Source organism: Chiloscyllium punctatum, chromosome 44, assembly GCF_047496795.1.
Source record: "Chiloscyllium punctatum isolate Juve2018m chromosome 44, sChiPun1.3, whole genome shotgun sequence".
Lineage (NCBI taxonomy): Eukaryota > Metazoa > Chordata > Chondrichthyes > Orectolobiformes > Hemiscylliidae > Chiloscyllium > Chiloscyllium punctatum.
Genome location: NC_092782.1, coordinates 4,383,373 through 4,403,825, shown reverse-complemented (window position 1 = coordinate 4,403,825; position 20,453 = coordinate 4,383,373). Strand labels below are relative to the sequence as shown.

At 41.6% G+C, this 20,453-nt stretch overlaps 1 protein-coding gene across 2 annotated transcripts in view; it reads right to left on the bottom strand.

Annotated features, from left to right (window-relative positions):
- LOC140466674 (proton myo-inositol cotransporter-like) overlaps positions 1 to 20,453 on the bottom strand; it is a 124,928-nt gene that overhangs the window by 39,163 nt on the left and 65,312 nt on the right. For both annotated transcript variants that reach the window (XM_072562123.1, XM_072562124.1), the window contains exon 4: positions 18,419 to 18,527. In XM_072562123.1, coding sequence (XP_072418224.1) covers positions 18,419 to 18,527 — 109 coding nt within the window. The remainder of the gene's footprint in view (positions 1 to 18,418; positions 18,528 to 20,453) is intronic.

Genomic DNA, 20,453 nt, shown 5'->3' with positions numbered 1-20,453 from the left:
CACACGGCGTCTAATGTGGAACAATCTGCCAAATCTTTGGCTATTCAATCTATCTAGGTCCACCTGCAACTTCATGTGTCCTTCACAACATACTTCCTAACCTGCCTTGGTTTAGTTCGCAAATTTAAACCACTACGCCTCATCTAAGTCACTGACATAGATTGGGCTCACTATCAGGACCATGATGTAATTTAATAACAACCCGGACTTAGTAATTCCGGAATCTGTTGCCAAAATGACACTGACTGCCAATATGACCTTACAAAATATAGCCTGGCTTTTATTTGTATCATCAATCAGACATCATGTTCTGCTTCATATTATTCAAAGTGGCAAATGGGAGCAAGATGGCACCGGATATGGTTGACTCCTTGCGAGCTCTTCGTGCAGATCTGCATTTCCCATTTCCTACAACCGTTCTACACTTTTTAAATGTAATAGCACGCTTTTAAAAATTACTAACAACTGTTTTATCTAAACTCACAGGTTTGAAGCTCCTCCGATCCTCAAAGCCAACTTACTGGATGAAGACAGCAGACCACGTGGTACCCACAACCTATCCGACCACCCTGGAAGGCAGCTAGACCAGCCGGAGGCATCCTACGAGAGCCCCAGGCTTGGGGCTTGCCGGAAAATAGAGGGACTGCGAAAGACCTGCTCCAGGAAAGAGGACCGATATGAAACGCTCCCGACCCCAGAAGATGCCTGCCTGACATGAAATATCAGAACTTTCCTGGAGAACAAACGCCTCTGCAAAAAAACATGGCTGGACCTGAAGCAACAAATCGGCGGCATCTGAAACCAGGAACAAACTGCACAAATCTGAACACAAGCAGAAACTTCACCACTAGATCCTAAACACATTCCTCAGATAATAAAAAAAAGTAAATTACCTGCTCCACTGGGTCCTAAGCAGACCCTTTGCAAATCTACATCAAACTGCAACCGACCTGCTCCACAGGGTCAGAGGAAGGATCACGTAACTGGAAGCAGTCAGAATCCACTGCACCAGACTACCGGACCACTCAAATGTAAGCAGCCTGTGAGGAAGCAGGGTAAGCATGCTGGTCTGCTAGGAAGACGGAGATGATGTGGTTTCAAGATATCCCCTTCCTAGCTTACTCCTAGCAAATGTACAAACTCTGGAGAACAAGATGGACAAATTCAACTTCTAGCATGAACTGCGGGAGTGCTGTGCACTCCGCTTCACAGAAACCTGGCTCAACCTATCCATTCCCGACTGCGCACTTCAGGCTGATAGTTTTTCTATGCATTGTATGGACTGCACAGTGTCCTCGGGTAAGACAAAGGGTGGAGGGGTTTGCTTTTTAATCAACTTGTGGTGTATGGACATTGCAACCCTGGGCAGCTATTGCTCCCCAAACCTTGAACTCATCACCATCAAATGCCACCCCTTCTATCTATCACAGGAAATCTACCACTGCTATACTAACTGCTATGTACATACCACCACAAGCAAAAGTTGAGGAAGCTCTGGATGTGCTGTACTCCACCACTAACACTCTGGAGACAGAACACCCCAAGGCCCTTATTATTGTGACTGGCAAATTCAACAAAACCAATCTAAGGAAGGTGTTGCCCAAGTACCACCAGAATATTACCTGTCCCACTAGGGGCCCAAACATTTTAGACCACTGCTACACCACAGTGAAGGATGCCTTACCACTCCAGCCCCACCCTTATTTCGGGAACTCCGATCACTATGCCATGCTTCTTCTCCCAGCTTACAGGCAAAAACTCAAACAGGAGACCTCCTCATGGCTCCAGGTCCTGTGCTGGTCGGAGGAGGCAGAGGTTCAACTGCAGTGCTGTCTGGAGCCGGCTGATTGGGCCACATTCAAACAGTCCGCAAGTACCTTGGATGAGTATGCGATGGGACCAGATGGAGTACCTGGCCATGCACTTAAAGCATGCCCGGTCAACTGTCAGAGGTCTTCTCGGACATCTTCAATCTCTGCCTGCAGCAGGCCACTATCCCTGCTTGTTTCAAGAGAGCCAACATCATCCCTATGACTAAGGCGGCTCATGCAGCATGCCCAGTGGCCCTAACTTCAGTGGTCAGGGCATTAATCAACGCCAGCCTCCCCATTACTCTTGACCCACTCCAATTTGCCAATCAGACCAAGAGATCCACGTCAGCTGCCATATCACTTGCCCTTCACTCCTCACTAGAGCATCCTGACACCAAGAACAGCGACATAATAATCCTATTCATTGACCACAGTTCAGCCTCCAACACCTATCCTCTCCAGACTGATTACAAAACTCACTGATCTCAGACTAAGCCCCACTCTCTGCAACTGGATCCTCAGTTTCCTGACCCACAGGTCACAATCAGTGAAGATTGGGGACAATATTTCATCCTCACTAAAATTCAACACTGGATTTCCCCCCAGTGGTGTGTACTCAGTCCCCTACTGTACTCACTGTATACCCATGACTGCGTCGCCAAATACAAGACTAATGCCATTTACAAGTTCACTGATGTCACCACCATAAATCGGTCGAATCTCAGAAGGCAATTAAAAAGACTACAAATGGGAGTGGGAAGACCTGGAAAAATGGTGCACTAAAAACAACCTAGCTCTCAATGCTGGCAAAACCCAGGAACTCATTATTGACTTTCAGCAGGATGTTACTCATGACCCCCTTACACATTAACAGCAGAGAGGTGGAACGGGTGGTGAGTGTTAAGCTCCTGGGAGTGATCATCCACAACAAGCTTTCTTGGACTATTCATATGGACGCACTGGTTACAAAGGCCCAACATCTCTTCTTCCTCAGGCAGCTGAGGAAATTTGGCATGACAGCAAATACCCTTGCCACCTTTTATAGGTGCGCCACCTAGAGCATTGTCTGGGTGTATCACTACCTGGTATGGCAACTGTACCATTTAAGATTGGAGACAGTTACAGAGAGTGGTGAACTTGGCCCAGATAATCTCAAATGCCAATCTCCCATCTATAGAATCCATCTACCAGGTCTGCTATCAAGAAAAGGCTGCCAGCATTCTTAAAGATCCATCCCACGCTGGCAATGTTTTTCTACAACCTGTACCATCGGGGATAAGGTACAGAAGCCTGAACACTTGCACCAGCCAATTTTGCAACAGTTTCTACCCTGTTGTCAGAATACTGAACGGACTCACAAACTCTTAACATTTGCCTGCACCTGTGTTTTTGTTTTTGCCGCTGTTTAGCTATTATTTATTTATCTATGCTACTTAACTATCTGATCTGCCTGTATTGCTCACAAGACAAAGTTTTTCATTGTGCCTCAGTACATGTGACAATAAATTCAATTCAATTCTCAACCTTTTTTCCAAATACAATGCATTTGCCTTATATATATACACACTAAATTACCTGCCCATGGGCAGTTATCTTGACTCTACCTCAACCACTGTCCCTTTAAAAAGTTTCCCAATGTCATTACAATTTTCCCTGCCATTTCTGATTCTATTTTAGGTTGTCCAGATCTATTCTGACCTCTCAGTAAATGGCTTTCCATCCATTTATTAGTATTCCAGCCTATTTGCCATGATCTGTGCATTGAGACATATGGACTTTATTTTAGACTTTACTGCATTACCTCTTACTCTGACCCCACTTAAGTCCTTATTATTTCATATTTCAGTGTTACATCTTTCCTAATCCTTTGTGCACCTTGTTTGACCTTTCTAATGTGACATCCTAGTTCCTATCCTCCTTACGGGAGATATAAAAACTCAACTAGTTTATTTGAACTAAATAGATACAATGATTCAGGTTTAATTCCTATTCTGCACTGAATTACGGATTTCAGCTGGCTTGACAGCTGGTCTACTTGTATTAGCTGCAGCGTACTCGGGAAGTGCAGCTGAAGCGTGGAATATCATGAACACAATGTGGTGACGAGTGCTGGATTCATAGCACATCAAGAATAAACATCAGCAGAATCAGACTGGGCTGAGATGCTTCCACACTCAGCTTCCTGACACTCATCATTTTGATTTGTGTAAAGAGTAACCACATTGATAGAATGAACTAAATTCAGCATATCACAGTAAAAATAAAACTTAGATGTAGCTAGCCACATACTGAAAATACAGCAAATCTTTGCTTAAAAGTTGTGCTTGCACTCCCGCAAGTTGCAATTTTAAATGAATAGAATTTTAAGTGAATCTTACATTTGCATAGAAATCAAAGTTGAAGTTGGAGATAGATTTCTTCTGACACTTCTTGCTCAGAGAAAACAGTGCACAAGTTGAAATACTGTACCATACATGTGCTGTATTATGAAATCCCAACTAAAAGAACTTTGCTAGATAAATAACCAACTATGAAAGAATCTCTGTAGTTTGGTATTTCAGGATGTGGCAGAAAACCACTTCAAAACACCAAGGTGATCTGGTATCATTAGGAATAAAAAAAATTTAAAAATCAAATATTTTAATGTAGTCTTAGAAGTACTGTAAACACAAAATACTGAATGGACTCAAACTCTTCACATTCGCCTGTACCTGTGTTTTTGTTTTGGCCACTGTTTACCTATTATTTACTTATCTATGCTACTTAACAGTGCGATCTCCCATATTCCTTGCAAGACAAAGCTTTTCACTATGCCTTGGTACACATTACAATAAAATTCAATTCAAATATCAGATGTAATTTGAAATGGCAATATACCATCTAGTGATGAAGACTGGTCAGTGCAGGCATAAACACCTCGCGCTTAAGTGCAAATGCAGTAGAGCAGTGAACTTCAAACACAAGATTTGGAGGTGCCAGTGTAGAACTAGGGTATACAAAAAAGTTTAAAAAAAAAAATCACACTATACCAGGTTATGGGGACAACCACGTAAAGGAGCAGCACTTCGAAAACAAATGCTTCCAAATAAACCTGTTGGACCTGGTGTGAGAGTTTTAACTTCAAACAAGAACAGAGAGAGGAAATCAGTTGATGGGAATTAGAAAAGCAGAACTAGGATCGGGGCAGTTAGTACAGTAGTGGTAGCATGGAGAATAAGTCTGAACAGGAGGAAGGATTAGATTAGATTACTTACAATGTGGAAACAGGCCCTTCGGTCCAACAAGTCCACACAGACCCTCCAAAGAGCAATCCACCCAGACCCTTTCCCCTACATTTACCCCTTCAGCTAACACTACAGGCAATTTAGCATGGCTAATTCACGTAGCCTGCACATTTTTGGACTGTGGGAAGAAACCAGAGCACCTGGAGGAAACCCACGCAGACACTGGGAGAATGTGCAAACTCCACAGAGACAGTTGCGTGAGGCGGGAAATGAACCCGGGTCTCTGGTGCTGTGAGGCAGCACTGCTAACCACTGTGCCACCGTGCCACCCTAAAGGTCTGTAACAGAATGTTAAATTGAAACTGTCAATATTAAACACATACATTGTTTCACTTCAACATTGGCAAGAACAATTTAACTGATGTGGAGGATGTTGCACTGGGGTGGACAAAGTTAAAAATCACACAAGACCAGGTTATAGTCCAAAACGTTTATTTGGAAGCTTTCGGAGCGCCGGTCCTTTGTCCTGTTTATTGATGTTGAATTCATAATAGACTGCTTCAAAGATAAACAAGTTCCCAGAAATAACAACCCTTTTAGGGAAGAATGAGGCCACCTTAACTACACAGACCAGCTTAATGGAAAAGCGCGAAATGCAAAGTGTGCAAGGGATGAATGAACTACAGTAAATAAACATATAAAAATGCCCCATTTAACGTTGTTTCATATCAACATCACAAACTTAATGGGGTCTGTAATTTGAGTATTGAGAAATTTGTTCAAACATATTTCCTGTGAAACCCAGGCAGCACCACCCCCCCCCCTACACAATTGCTAACTTGTGGCATGTGTCTCCAATCTCCAACATATGGCCTTTCACCACTTTCAACATTCCATTTTTGGCCTCTCTCCGTTGCTAACTTCATGTAGCAATCTCTTTCCTCTCCTCAACTCAACTGCTAATTTCCTCTCCTAAACCTGATTCAAAAGTCAAGCTCTTATATAAAAGTGAGACTTCCAATAGTTCAAAAGTACTGGGTTATTAAAATATATTTTGTAAAAACAACTTTCAAATGTGATCGTGCCTATGGCAGCGCATTCCAAAAACGCACCACCCTCTGCATGAAAAGATTGCCCCTTAGGTCTCTTTTACATCTTTCCCCTTCTCATCTTAAGTCTATGCCCTCTAGTTTTGGATACCCCTACCTTGGGAAAAAGATCTAATTCTATCAGATTTAAAATAATGATGGAAAAGGATAGACCAGATCTAAAAGTTGAAGTCCTAAATTGGAGAAAGGCCAATTTTGACGGTATTAGGCAAGAACTTTCGAAAGCTAATTGGGGGCAGATGTTCGCAGTTAAACAGATGGATGGAAAATGGGAAGCCTTGAGAAATAAGATAATGAGAATCGAGAGAAAGTATGTTCCTGTTAGGATGAAAGGAAAGGCTGGTAGATATAGGGAATGCTGGATGACTAAGGAAATTGAGGGTTTGGTTAAGAAAAAGGAATCATATGTCAGGTATAGACAGGAGAGATTGAGTACATCCTTAGAAGAGTATAAAGGCAGTAGGAGTATACTTAAGAGGGAAATCAGGAGGGCAAAAAGGGGACATGAGATAGATTTGGCAAATAGAGTTAAGGAGAATCCAAAGAGTTTTTACAAATACATTAAGGACAAAAAAGGGTAACTAGGGACAGAACAGGGCCCCTCAAAGATCACCAAGGCGGCCTTTGCGTGTAGCCGCAGAAAATGGGAGAGATACGAAATTAGTATTTTGCATCAGTATTTACTGTGGAAAAGGATATAGACTGTAGGGAAATAGATGGTGACATCTTGCAAAATGTCCATATTACAGAGGAGGAAGTGTGGATGTCTTGAAATGGGTAAAGGTGGATAAATCCCCAGGACCTGATCAGGTGTACCCAAGAACTCTGTGGGAAGCTAGAGGAGTGAATGCTGGGCCTCTTGCTGAGATATTTGTATCATTGATAGTCACAGGGGAGGCATCGGAAGACTGGAGGTTGGCCAACATGGTGCCACTGTTTAAGAAGGGTAGTAAGGACAAGCCAGGGAACTATAGACCGGTGAGCCCGACGTCAGTGGTGGGCAAGTTGTTGGAGGGAATCCTGAGGGACAGGATGTACATGTATTTGGAAAGGCAAGGACTGATTAGGGATAGTCAACATGGTTTTGTGCGTGGGAAATAATGTCTCACAAACTCGATTGAGTTTTTTTGAGGAAGCAACAAAGAGGATTGATGAGGGCAGAGCGGTAGGTATGATCTATATGGATTTCAGTAAGGCGTTCGACAAGGTTCCCCATGGGAGACTGGTTAGCAAGGTTAGATCTCATGGAATACAGGGAGAACTAGCCATTTGGATACAGAACTGGCTTAAAGGTAGAAGACAGAAGGTGGTGGTGGAGGGTTGTTTTTCAGACTGGTGGCTTGTGACCAGTGGAGTGCACAAGGATCGGTGATGGGCCCTCTACCTTTTGTCATTTACATAAATGATTTGGATGTGAGCATAAGAGGTACAGTTGGTAAGTTTGCAGTTAACACCAAAATTGGAGGCATAGTGGACAGTGAAAGTGGTTACCTCAGATTACAACAGGATCTTGACCAGATCGGTCAATGGACCGAGAATTGGCAGATGGAATTTAATTTAGATAAATGAGGGATGCTGCATTTTGGGAAAGCAAATCTTAGCAGGATTTATACACTTCATGGTAAGGCCCTAGGGAGTGTTGATGAACAAAGGGACCTTGGAGTGCAGGTTCATAGCTCCTTGAAAGTGGAGTCGCAGGTAGATAGGATAGTGAAGGTGGCAATTGGTATGCTTTCCTTTATTGGTCAGAGTATGGAGTACAGGAGTTGGGAGGTCACGTTGCGGCTGTACGGGACATTGGTTAGGCCACTGTTGGAATATTGTGTGCAATTCTGGTCTCCTTCGTATCGGAAAGATGTTGGGAAACTTGAAAGGGTTCTGAAAAGATTTACAAGGATGTTGGCAGGGTTGGAGGATTTGAGCTATAGGGAGAGGCTGAACAGGCTGGGGCTATTTTCCCTGGAGTGTTGGAGGCTGAGGGGTGACCTTATAGAGGTTTACAAAATTATGAGGGCATGGATAGGGTAAATAGGCAAAGTCTTTTCCCTGGGGTCAGGGAGTCCAGAACTAGAGGGCATAGATTTAGGCTGAGAGGGGAAAGATATAAAAGAGACCTACAGGGCAACTTTTTCAGAGAGGGTGGTATGTGTATGGAATGAGCAGTCAGAGGATGTGGTGGAGACTGGTACAATTGCAACATTTAAGAGGTATTTGGATGGGTATATGAATAGGAAGGGTTTGGAAGGATATGGGCCAGGTGCTGGCAGATGGGACTAGATTGGGTTGGGATATCAGGTCGACATGGGCGGGTTGGACCAAAGGGTCTGTTGTTTCCATGCTGTACATCTCTATGACTGTATGACTTAATTGTTGTTCACCCTATCCACGGTCGTCACAATTTTATAAACTTCCATAAGGTCACCCCTCAGCCTCCAATGCTCCAGGAAAAAATAGCCCTAGCCTATTCACCCTTTCCCTTTAACTCAAACCCTCCAAGCCCAGCAACATCGTTGTAAATCTTTTCTGTATCCTTTCAAGTTTAACAACATCATTCCGATAACAGGGACACCAGAATTGAACAAAATGTTGCAAAAGTGGCCTAACCAATGTTCTGTACTGCCAAAACATGACATCTCAACTCCTATACTCAATGCACTGACCAATATCCTGTCCACCTGGGACTCCACCTTCAAGGAACTATGAATCTGCACCAAGGTCTCTTTATTCGGCAGCACTCCACATCCACACATTCACGTCCATTTGTGTAAATATCAGAAATTGGTGGACCCAGCAGTGATTTTTGTGGCACACCACTGGTGAAAAACCACCATCTCTTACATTCAAGCCAATTTTGTACCCAAATGGCTAGCTCTCCTTAGATTCATGTTATTATCTAACTTTATTAATTAGTCTACCATGCAGAGCCTTGAAGAATACTTTGCTGAAGTCCATATTGGCAGGTGTCTACCATTCTGCCTTCATAAGTCATCTTTGTCACTTCTTCAAAAAGCCTAGTCAAGTTTAAGAGACACAATTTCCCATGCACAAAGCAATGTTAACTATCCCTAATCCATCCTTTCCAAACACGTGTCAATCCTGTCCCTCAGAACCCCCTCCAATAACTTACCCACCACTGACATCAGGCGCACAGATCTATAGTTCCCTGGTTTCTCCTTACCAACTTTCTTAAATAATAGCACATTAGCTACCCTCCAGTCTTCTGGCACCATACCCGTGGCTATTCATGACACAAATCTCTCAGCAAGGGGCCCCAGCAATCTCATCCCGAGCTTCCCACAAAGTTCTGGAGTACACCTGATCAGAATACGGGAATTGATCCACCTTACCATGTTTAAAACATCTAGCACCACCACTTCTGTGATATGGACATTTTTAAGCTATTACTATTTATTTCTCAAAGTTTTACAGCTTCCATATCCTCTTTTACGGTAAATACTAGTGTGAGCAGGTATGAAATACTCTTAGTATCTCATCCATCTCCTGCGCACATAAAACACGCCTAAACTGTAGATTTTTAAAGGGGTCCTATTCTCTCCTTAGTTACTCTTTTGCCCTTAATGCATTTGTAGATTTGCCTTAACCCTTAATTTGCCTTAATCTGCTCTCTGATTTCCCTCGAATCCACACCTACTGCCCTTACTCTCAGAGCAATTCACTCAATCACTGCTCTCTAGACCTTCCATATGCCTCCTTTTCCTTGACCACAGCTTCAATTTCTCCAGTCATCTAGCATTCCCTATATCTACAAGTCTTGCCCTTAACACAAATAAGAATATACTGCCTCTGGATTCTTATTATCTCATTTTTGAAGGCCTCCCAACTTCCAACCGCCCCTTGACTTATGAATAGCTTCTCAGTCAACTTTTCAAAGTTCTTGCCTAATACCATCAAAATTAGCCTTATTCCAATGTAGACCACGAGTTTTTAGATCCAGTCCAGTATTTTCCATAGCTATTTCAAAATTAATAGAATGATTATTACTGGCCCCAAAGTACTCCCCCACTGACACCTCAGTCACTTGCCCTGCCTTATTTCCCAAGAGAAGGTCAGGTTTTGCTCCTTTCAGTGGGCACATCTACATACTGAAAAAGAAAATTTACACACAAATTCCTCTCGATCCAAACCTCTAGCTTGACACAATGGGCGGCATGGTGGCACAGTGTTTAGCACGGCTGCCTCAATTCCCGCCTCAGGCAACTGTCTGTGTGAAGTTTGCACATTCTCCCAGTGTCTGCATGGGTTTCCTCCGGGTGCTCTGGTTTCCTCCCACAGTCCAAAAATGTGTAGGTTAGGTGAATTGGCCATGCTAAATTGCCCGTGTTAGGTGAAAGGGTAAATGTAGGGGAATGGGTCTGGGTGGGTTGCTCTTCAGAGGGTCGGTGTGGACTTGTTGGGCCGAAGGGCCTGTTTCCACTCTAAGTAATCTAAACTAATCCAGTCTTTCTTGGGAATATTAAAACCCCCTACCATGACAAGCCTATTGTTCCTACAGATATCTACGATCTCCTTCTGTATTTGCTTCTCAATTTCATGCTTTGGCTGGGGTGTTGGGGGGGGGGGGGGGGGGGGGAAAACGCGCTGCGCGTGCAGTCTAATCCCAATTGTTGTTCATCCCTTATTTCACAGTTCCACCCAAGTGACTTCACTGGAAATACTCCCAGGAATATGCTCCTTTATTACCATCCCTAACCAAAAATACCACTCCTCCTCCTCCTCCTCCTCCTCCTCCTCCTCTCTGGTCTCCTTTTCTATCCTTCTTCCTTACACAGCAATAAACTAATGATGCAGTTTAGTTTCTGCCAGGACTACATAGTTCCTAGTCTTATTGCATTATCGCATCAATCATGATCAAGCAACCTGAACTCAAAAAGAAGAGCAATTGGCAGCATTTGACCAAGCAAAACACAGAAGAGGTTAGCAAAACTAGATCAATGGGAATCAGTGGAGCACTCACTGATGGTTGGATTCTTAAGGTTAACGTGCAGGTTAAATTGGTAGTTAGGAAGGCAAGTGCAGGGATATACTCCTGAGGCTTTAGACGGCTCTGGTCAGACCACATTTAAGATATTGCTCATTTTGGGCCCCATATCTCAGGAAGACTGTGGGCCCAAAGAAGGCTCACAGCAATGATCCCAGGAATCAAAGGCTTAACATATGAGGAACGTTTGAGGGTTCTGGGTCTATACTTGATGGAGTTTAGAAGCATGCATGTGTGCACGCACAGGTGTTTTGGGGGGGGGGGGGGGGGTGGAGAATCTAATTTAAAAATTTAGAATACTCGCCTTACCCCTTATCGCTGTGTAAGGCTAGATAGAGTGAACATGGGGAAGAGGTTTCCATTAGCAGGGGAGACCAGGTTATTGAGTATATTTAAGACAGACAGATAGATTATTGGTTGTTAAGGGGATCAAAAGGTTAGAAGGCAGGAGAATGGGGTTGTGAAACTTATCAGCCATGACTGAATGGCAGAGCAGACTCTATGCATTGAATGGTCGAATTTCTGCTCCTACATCTTATGGTCTTAAATTGAACTAATCGTTTCTTGGTGAGCGAGGACAAAAAGAAAATTGAACTGAAGATTTTCATTCAAAGCAGAAATGCTGTCTTCATATCAACAATCAATTATTCTGCTTACACAAATAGAAATAGTTCCCCAACTTGACTGAACACTGATACTGTAAGATTTCAACAGAGTGGGAAAGGAAACTAAAACATATTTAGAGACACCCATCTGCAACAGAGCAGTTTGAACATTCTGCCAGTCATACCCAGTTCCTACAGATATTGACATTTTTAAAAAAAGAATGGTGAGACAGAAGTTGGGGGCAAAAAAGGCATTCACATTCTCTCTAGTGCGGCCAAGTTCAATTTATTCATCTACGATTTGAAACTCAAATCTGACAGTTTATGCTTTGGCATTTGTGATTTTTACTTTAATGTTGCAGCCAAGCAACGTTAAAGTAAAAATTACACATTCAAAATTATGAACAAACCAGATCATAGTCAATATGACTTCCTGACTGTCCGTCTTCTGAGAGTCTTCACTTGATCTATTGTTTCCAAGTGGTCCTACCTCAGCAACACGGTTTGTGGAAGGTTGAAGATGTTTATTGAGGGAAGTGGGCAGACTGTCTTGTAGGATGACCTCAAACAGTTATAGCCCTGGAAAACCATCAGCATCATCTTGACAGCAGTAATATGGGTTGGTTAGCTGTCAGGCAACAGCAACGGTATTTGTGTATGGGCAAGTGGGAAAATACCACCATCCTGAGTGAAGGACACTATTTATGACACACAACAAAATGGTAACACTTCAGCCTTCACAATCTATTGAACCTCATAATTGGGACTGCTGCATCGCTCCACAAGCCTCTCTGAACACAATGATGATAGTAAGCTCAATTTGCATGTTTAATGCCTGAGCTTCCAATTCAGAAGCTAGACATTAGCTAGGTTATGTCTGTATTGCAGTAGAAGCCAAGATAGCAGCGGTTAGCCATTAGTTGTTGCATCACTAGGTCCACAAGCAAGCATGTGAATGAATTGATGATTGATTTCATGAAGAAAATGGGTTCCATATTTGGCACAAAGCCCTGTACCAAGGCCCCAGTGCTGGACTTCATGCTTCTTGATGTTAGTAGACAAGCCAGAAAGCTAAGGGTTAATGAATCCAACATTTCAGGACTTAGACCTATCAGCTTTCTTCTGTAAATTATTCAAACTTCTTACATTAGTCTTCTACAGTAGAACTAATGTGCAAGATCATCCTCAGCCATATTAGGACCTGTACTCAGTCTCTTGCTCAGCTGCGAGTTCCTTATACCAGATATCTTACCATGCACAACTCGCATTTTATTGTCAATATCTAAGCTGATGGCTACGAATGATATTTCTTTATCATACTTTCCTGCTCTTCTACTACTGCTTAGCTAGGTGCTTGTTCTTTGAAATCTGAAAGAACCACACCAGGGCAGGAATGTGGGAAGGAAAGTAAAGAAAGTAGTACATACTTATACCATTTGCAACTTGCAAAGCAGAAGAGATTGAGAGTTGATGGCCCATAGAATGTGAGAAGCAGGGAGAGGAATGTGAATAAACAGTCATGGTTGCTCCCAAACAGCATGTACAATATCCCGCACAGTAGTGAGGATACCCAACTTTGCCAGTTCTTATGGGTTGGTTTATGTTGCATCTGGATAATCACCACATTGTCTGTTTTAGTTTAATTACAGTGCAAGATTCCACAAAAGATATTGTGAAACCCTCATCAGTCAGGTCTCAAATTCATTCAGAAGGTAATTAACTATTTTAAAAGGAAGTACTAAAGGATATGAAATAAAAATACATGGGATTAGACTAAATGGTTAATCTGGACAAATAAAATAATGTAGGCTTGATATAGGAAATGATATAGACACATGAAGGTGAGAGAAAAATATGATTATTTTTCAAATTAACTGGGGTTTTTTTTGGCTTAAAGTAGTAACATGAATGCTTCACAATTTTCAGATTGTCATAGAAGCTGTACTGCTGACCAGCTATCAGAAGCATGCACAGAAGATCACGAATGGGCTCAGGGAGGGAGAGAGACTGAGATAACTTGCCCCTTGATGAAATCAGGCAAGCAGGCAGGATGTGGTTCCGTTTCAAGATAGGAGGTTGCTTCTTTTGTTATTAAAAGGAAATTATTCACAATTATATTATTTTTGGGATTGTTTACCAAGAGGGTTGTGGATTCTTCAACAAATATATTCAAGACTGAAATTAATAAGCATTTAGTCCTTCACGGGATCAAGAGATACATGGAACAAAAGCAGAATTGAGGCAGAAAAAACAGCCCGAATTGTATTAAATGGTGACATAGACTTGAAGAGCCAAATAGCCTATTCTTATCCTCTTTTCACTTCTCCCAGTTTACTTAGGCAACTTCAATGCTGATTGATCACCCTTATTGATTTCCTCTGGTTAGTCAAATATTCCTTTTCCAATACTTCTACATTCAGGTTCCTTGCCACCATATCTTATCTGGTCTTGGGCCTTCCTCTTCACCCCTGCAGACCAATCTCTATTTACCTGCCTCTCTCTGCAAAAGATAATCATATCATTTCAATCTCATCTCAGCTATTTCTTTAAAAATATTCACTGACATCCCATATGCATTTTTTAAAAATCACCACCTGTATCCACCTCAGCATTTGCATTTTATTAGTATCCTATAGTCATCTCTTTACATTTCTCCGGTTTCTTACACACAACCAAGCTGGTCTCTATGGTCAATCATATAGTAACATTTGGCTGAAGCTGAAAGTATCAAGTACTGCACCGCAATTCTTCCAATACTCTAGCAAAGCTCACTACTGTTTCAATTTCAATTCCCATACTTCCATCATCTGCTGCCATTGACTCCAACTACTCACTTTCTCCAGATCTTTAACCAAAATCTCTATACCTTCACACCAATAATTTATTCAAGTCTCAAACTGGCAGTTCATATCAGAGGTCTTTCATTCAATAATCTTAAAAACAATTTTTCAATGCTTTCTTTTCAAGATATTCAGTCATCTTCACATTATCCACCATGCGGATAAATGTTGGATCAAGTACTTAAAAATGGCACATTGTGATGCTCAATTAGAACATACATGACAAATCAGCCAACAGCATCAATGACCATCTTTGGTGCAATCCAAATTTGATTTCAAAACTCCATTCCACAACACTGTTCCTTGCTCTTGTGTGGAACCCCTTGCAGGTATATCCTGTAATAGCCATACCAGCGTATGATGTGTGTGAAAGCTGCTGCAGCACTAAACGTGAGGTATGGATAATGTGAATTGATAGGAAGAGGGAGGCAGTGGCATGGTGGTAAAGTCAACGGATTGCTGATTTAGTGACACAGGCTTATGCTCTGGGGATAGGATTCAAAGTCCATCATGACAGCTGGTGAAATTTAAATGCATTTAAAATTGCATATTCTGAATGAAAAAAGCTGGTATCAGTAATGGCATAAAGCTGTTTGTTGATGATTGAAAAATATATCTAGTTCACCAATATCCTTTAGAGAAGAAAATCGGCCATTCCTACCCCCTCTGGCTTATACATGACTCCAGACCCAAAACACTATGGTTCAATCTTATCTGTTTCTTTTCTGGCCTCATGAGCCACTCACTTTAAGGCGATTTGGGATGGGCTGCAATTGCTGACTTTGCCAGTCAGCTATACATCCCATAATGAATAATAAAAAATCCTAACTGTTCAAACGTTTTAGTGGATGAGTGATGAGGATGGAGGGCTTCTGCTAACTTGAGATGAGCTTACTGAAATCATTGTATCTATGCCCTTGAGACTTGGTTTTCAGCATTGATCGCCACAGTTATACATTTCCATTGACTCTTAAGCAGACAGTCAGATGTACAGCATGGAAACAGACCCTTTGCTGCAACTCATCCATGCTGACCAGGTATCCTAATTTAATCTGGTCCCGATTGCCAACACTTGGCCCATATCCCTCTAAACTCTTCCTATTCATATATCCATCCGGATGCCTTTTAAATTTTGTAATTGTACCAACCTCCACCACTTCCTCTGGCAATTCATTCCACAGACACACCACTCCCTGCATGAAAAAGTTGTCTCTTAAGTCCCTTTTAAATTTTTTTCCCCTCTCACCTTAAATCTATGCCCTCTAGTTCTGGACACTCCCACCCCAGGGAAAAGACTTTGTCGGTTTACGTATCTATGCCCCTCAGACTCCGAAACTTCATGGAAAACAACCCCAGCCTACTCATCTCCCTGTAGCTCAAATCCTCCAACCCTGGCAACATTCTTGTAAATCTTTCCTGAACCATTTCAAATTTCACAACATCTTTAGGAGACCAGAACTGCACACAATATTCCAAAAGTGGCCTAATATAATGTACAGCTGCAACATGATTTCCCAATATCTGTCTATACTCAATGGTCTGACCAATAAAAGAAAGCATACCAAATACCTTCTTCACTATCCAATCTACTCGCAAGTCTACTTTCAAGGAACTATAAATCTGCACTACAAGTCTCTTTGTTCAGCAACACTCCCCAGGACCTTATCATGAGGTGTGTAAATCCTGCTCAGATTTGCCTTTCCAAAATACAGCACCTCATATTTATCTAAATTAAACTCCTCTGCCCATTGGCCCATCTGATCTAGATCCTATTGTACTCTAAGGTAACCTTCTTTGCTGTCTACTGCACCTCTAATTTTGGTGTCATCTGCAAAAATACTAACTACACCTCTTATGTTTACATCCAAATGATTTATATAAATGACCAAAAGCAGTGGACCCAACACCGATCCTTATGGCACTCCACTGGTCACAGGCTTCCAGTCTGAAAAACAACCATCCACCAGTACCCTCTGTCTTCTACCTTCAAGTCAGTTCTGTATCCAAATGGCTAGTTCTCCCTGTATTCCATGAGATCTAATCTTGCTAACCAGTTTGAATGCCTTATTGAAGTCCATGCAGATCACAACAACTGTTCTGCCCTCAATCCTCTTTGTTACTTCTTCAAAATAAAACAAGTTAGAGAGACATGATTTCCCACACACAAAGCCAGTTTGACTATCCCTAATCAGTCCTTGCCTTTGCAAATGCATATAAATCCTGTCCCTCAGGATACTAACAATATGCTCACCATTGATGTCAGACTCACTGCTCTATAGTTCCCTGGCTTTTTCTTACCACCTTTCTTAATTAGTGGCACCACGTTAGCCAACTATCAGTCTTCCAGCACCTCACCTGTGGCTATCGATGCTACAAATATATCAGCAAAAGGACCAGCAATCACACCCCTAGCTTCCCACAGTTCTAGAGTACACCTGATCAGTTCCTGGGGATTTATCAACTTTTATGCACATTAAGACATCCAGCACCTCCTCCTCCGCAATAATACTGATGGAAAATAATCATTCAGTTTCTCCACCAACTCCTGTGGCTCCACTCGAAGGCTGCCTTGCTGATCTTTAAGGGGCCCTATTCTTTCCCTCATTATTCTTTTGTCCTTATTGTTTTACAAAGTCCCTTCGGATTCTCCTTAACCCTATTTGCCAAAGCTATCTCATAGAACATAACAGCACAGTACAGGCCCTACGGCCCTCGATGTTGCGCTGACCTGTCATCCCACCTGAAGCCCATCTAACCTACACTATTCCATGTACGTCCATATGCTTGCCTGGCTCCTCAGAGCTCTCTCCTTAGGTCTTTCCTGGCTACCCTGCAATCCCCAAGCACCCCAACTGAGCCTTCACATCCCATCCCAACACAAGCCCTCTTCCCCCTCCTGACCAGAGACTCCACCTCCTCCGCAAACCACGGCTCCCACGCTCCACAGCTTCCTCCCTGCCCGACAGGCACACACCCATCCAGGATACACAGGAGCCCCTCCCTGAACAAGTTCCACACTCCCAATGTGCCCATCTCCTGCAGTTTCCCTCCCCATCTATGCTTCCCAAATCTTGCCCAATCGTATCGCAATTGCCCCTCCCCCAGCTGCAACTCTTGCCCAGTGGTATACACCTACCCCTTTCCATCACTAAAGCAAACACAACAGATCTTTCCTTTTTCCCCTCCTGATTTCCCTCTTAAAGAATACTCCTACTGCTTTTATATTCTAAGGATTCACTCGATCTCTGCTGTCTGTACCTGACAAATGTTTCCTTTCTTTCTTAACCAAGCATTTGAAATGAGGGTCTGCCTATCCTCAGCAGAACTCTCGTTCTCCTACAAAACATCTTTTCTACTTTCCATTTTTCATACCAAGTCTTCCATTGCAGCACTCAACAAGGAGCACTTGCGACAATTCAGATTTTCCTTAAGGAGGTGCAAGTTGGCCACAATTAGTGTCAGTTATTTATGATATTTGTCCCCAACTGATATGTTCAGAAATTCCACAATGGAGTTGGCACTGACTGGGCACTAAAATAATTGAAATAGCAAGCAGCAAAGCTGCTTTAATGACAATTAATATCGATGAGTTCTCCGCACTTTGTAATTCATGGTCTATATTTTGCAACAACTTCAATTTAGTCCCCAATATTTTTTTAATTTTAGAATCTGATTATCTATAGCACACTAAAAAAAAATCCTTACTAGGCATAAGAAAGTTTTCATGCCAAATTCAGAATATTCTTTGTAGCATCATAGAGAATAAAGAAAGATTTTAAAAATCAACACAATTCTGGTAGTTTTTTTTTTGGAGTGAATTGGGTACATACATGACTGTGTTGATGCCAGAAAGTTGCTGAATGAGTTGCAATCCACATCCAACTATCAGTGCTCTACGAGTTGGGGGGTAGGTTATCATCTTCCACAAAACGGTACCACCTATTACAAAGGAGAATTCACATTGATGTAAACACACACACGACACAAACCATTGGGCGACAACCATATTTCCAGCACAAGAGCTTTTCATAGTCACAAATTCAAAAGACAACAAACCAATACAGCTTCTTAACACTTTCTTACATGATTTAATTTACAATGAACTCTGATTAAGACTTCTGACGTTTGTGCAATTTCCAAGAAACTGACCATGACATGGCGTCACAAAAATATCTCTCTTCATGCCCCCTCCCCCACCCCCAACTTCAGCACAGCAAAGTTTATATTTAATACAACTCAAAACGCCAGTCAGATATATTTAGAGAAAGGTGGCATGAAACTTTGTATATCTTTGCAAGACATTACAAAGCAGTATTATTGTAACATTGTCCCATGATCCATTGCATGTAAAGCACCTATGAGATACATATTTGTATTTTACAGGCACTAAAAAGGCCTGCAATAAGTAGAAACTAATTAAAATATAGCAAATGACAATGTCACAACTAAAACATTTAATAATACAGAAAACCAACAGAATATTTCAGCAACGAGAGAGTTAGGAACATCAAGTATTTTATTCAAGCTGAATTACTATCCATATACTCGCAAGATATATGCTTCAGCACTGAAAATACTACCAGGTATTGCTAATCAGTAACAGATTCAAGAACAAGAGATCACCATTAACAGAAAATTCTCAAGAGATTTAAATACAGATATCACGTCTAATTTTCTTTCCTTGGTTTTCAGGATCCCTAAATACACATACACAAATAAGAAGAGGGTGAAAGAATTAATGCACGAAGAGGAGACAGAAAAATAGAACAGTAACCTTAATGTTAAGCCTCTTAAACACTCACACTGCAATTGCTCAAACACTTTGTAAAGAATAATCACAAAACCGGTCTGCTCTCCTTCTCCTCATAACTAAAGAACAAATTTCTAAGCTGTAGGTTGAGACACAAGATTAGGAGTTGAGGGTTGAGGCAGCAATGTATGCTGCAGAGCTTCCATTGCAATTTTTCCCTAGGATGGACATGGCCTGAATGATTAAGGTTCAGCTTTATCGAGTAGAAGTGGAAACCTCACTACTAATGCTACAAGTCCAACCATAGTCTATTAAATTCAGAATTTTTGCATCTTTCCTGAAATCTGTCCATTTATGTATTCTCTCTTATCCCTTTGCTTTCAAATGGAACTCCAAGACTTTGTGGCTGATTTGGAATTCTGTTTGTAAGACTTCCTCCTATTCACATTTTTTTCTTAGTTGCAATTGTTTTGAGAGAAAGAAAACTTTTAGTTTGCATTGTAAAAAAAATCTAAACAATTGTAAAACCACTTATAATTTTGCAGGTTAAGTTTAGTCACTGACAGATTACTCACCTTTAGAACTTCTGCAACACTGGGAAATAAGAAGGTATTGATCACTTCAACATCAACTGAACCAGGATCTTGAACAAGTTGCACTCTGATAGGGAAGTGAATTCATGACATTGGGCTAGAATCTGTGTTTAACGTGACAAGGTAGCATATTTAAAGTGATCATGAAAATTTATTTGACTTATAAGTGCTGAATTTACAAACCCCTTCAATCCATTTTTAGTTTTTCTGGCATATTGTCTGCTAACATGAATATATTTTATCTTCTTGGTTATATTAGGCCTCTTGTAGCAGATTTATTATGGCATCAAATCTAAATGTTTAAACAGTTCACAGGTAACTATTAAAATGTTTACAGCCAAAAATGTTTTTGCCATTGTAGCACTACTGGGCAATATTTAATCACATCTTAATCATAATTTTGCTGCTGAAATGATCAATGTACAAGGAAAACCGCTGTTGACATTATATCGTAAAACCCTTTTTCAGGGATTTATCTGAGGTTTTCAGCAGGTTGGGCCTTCATCCATTGGACTTTACAAG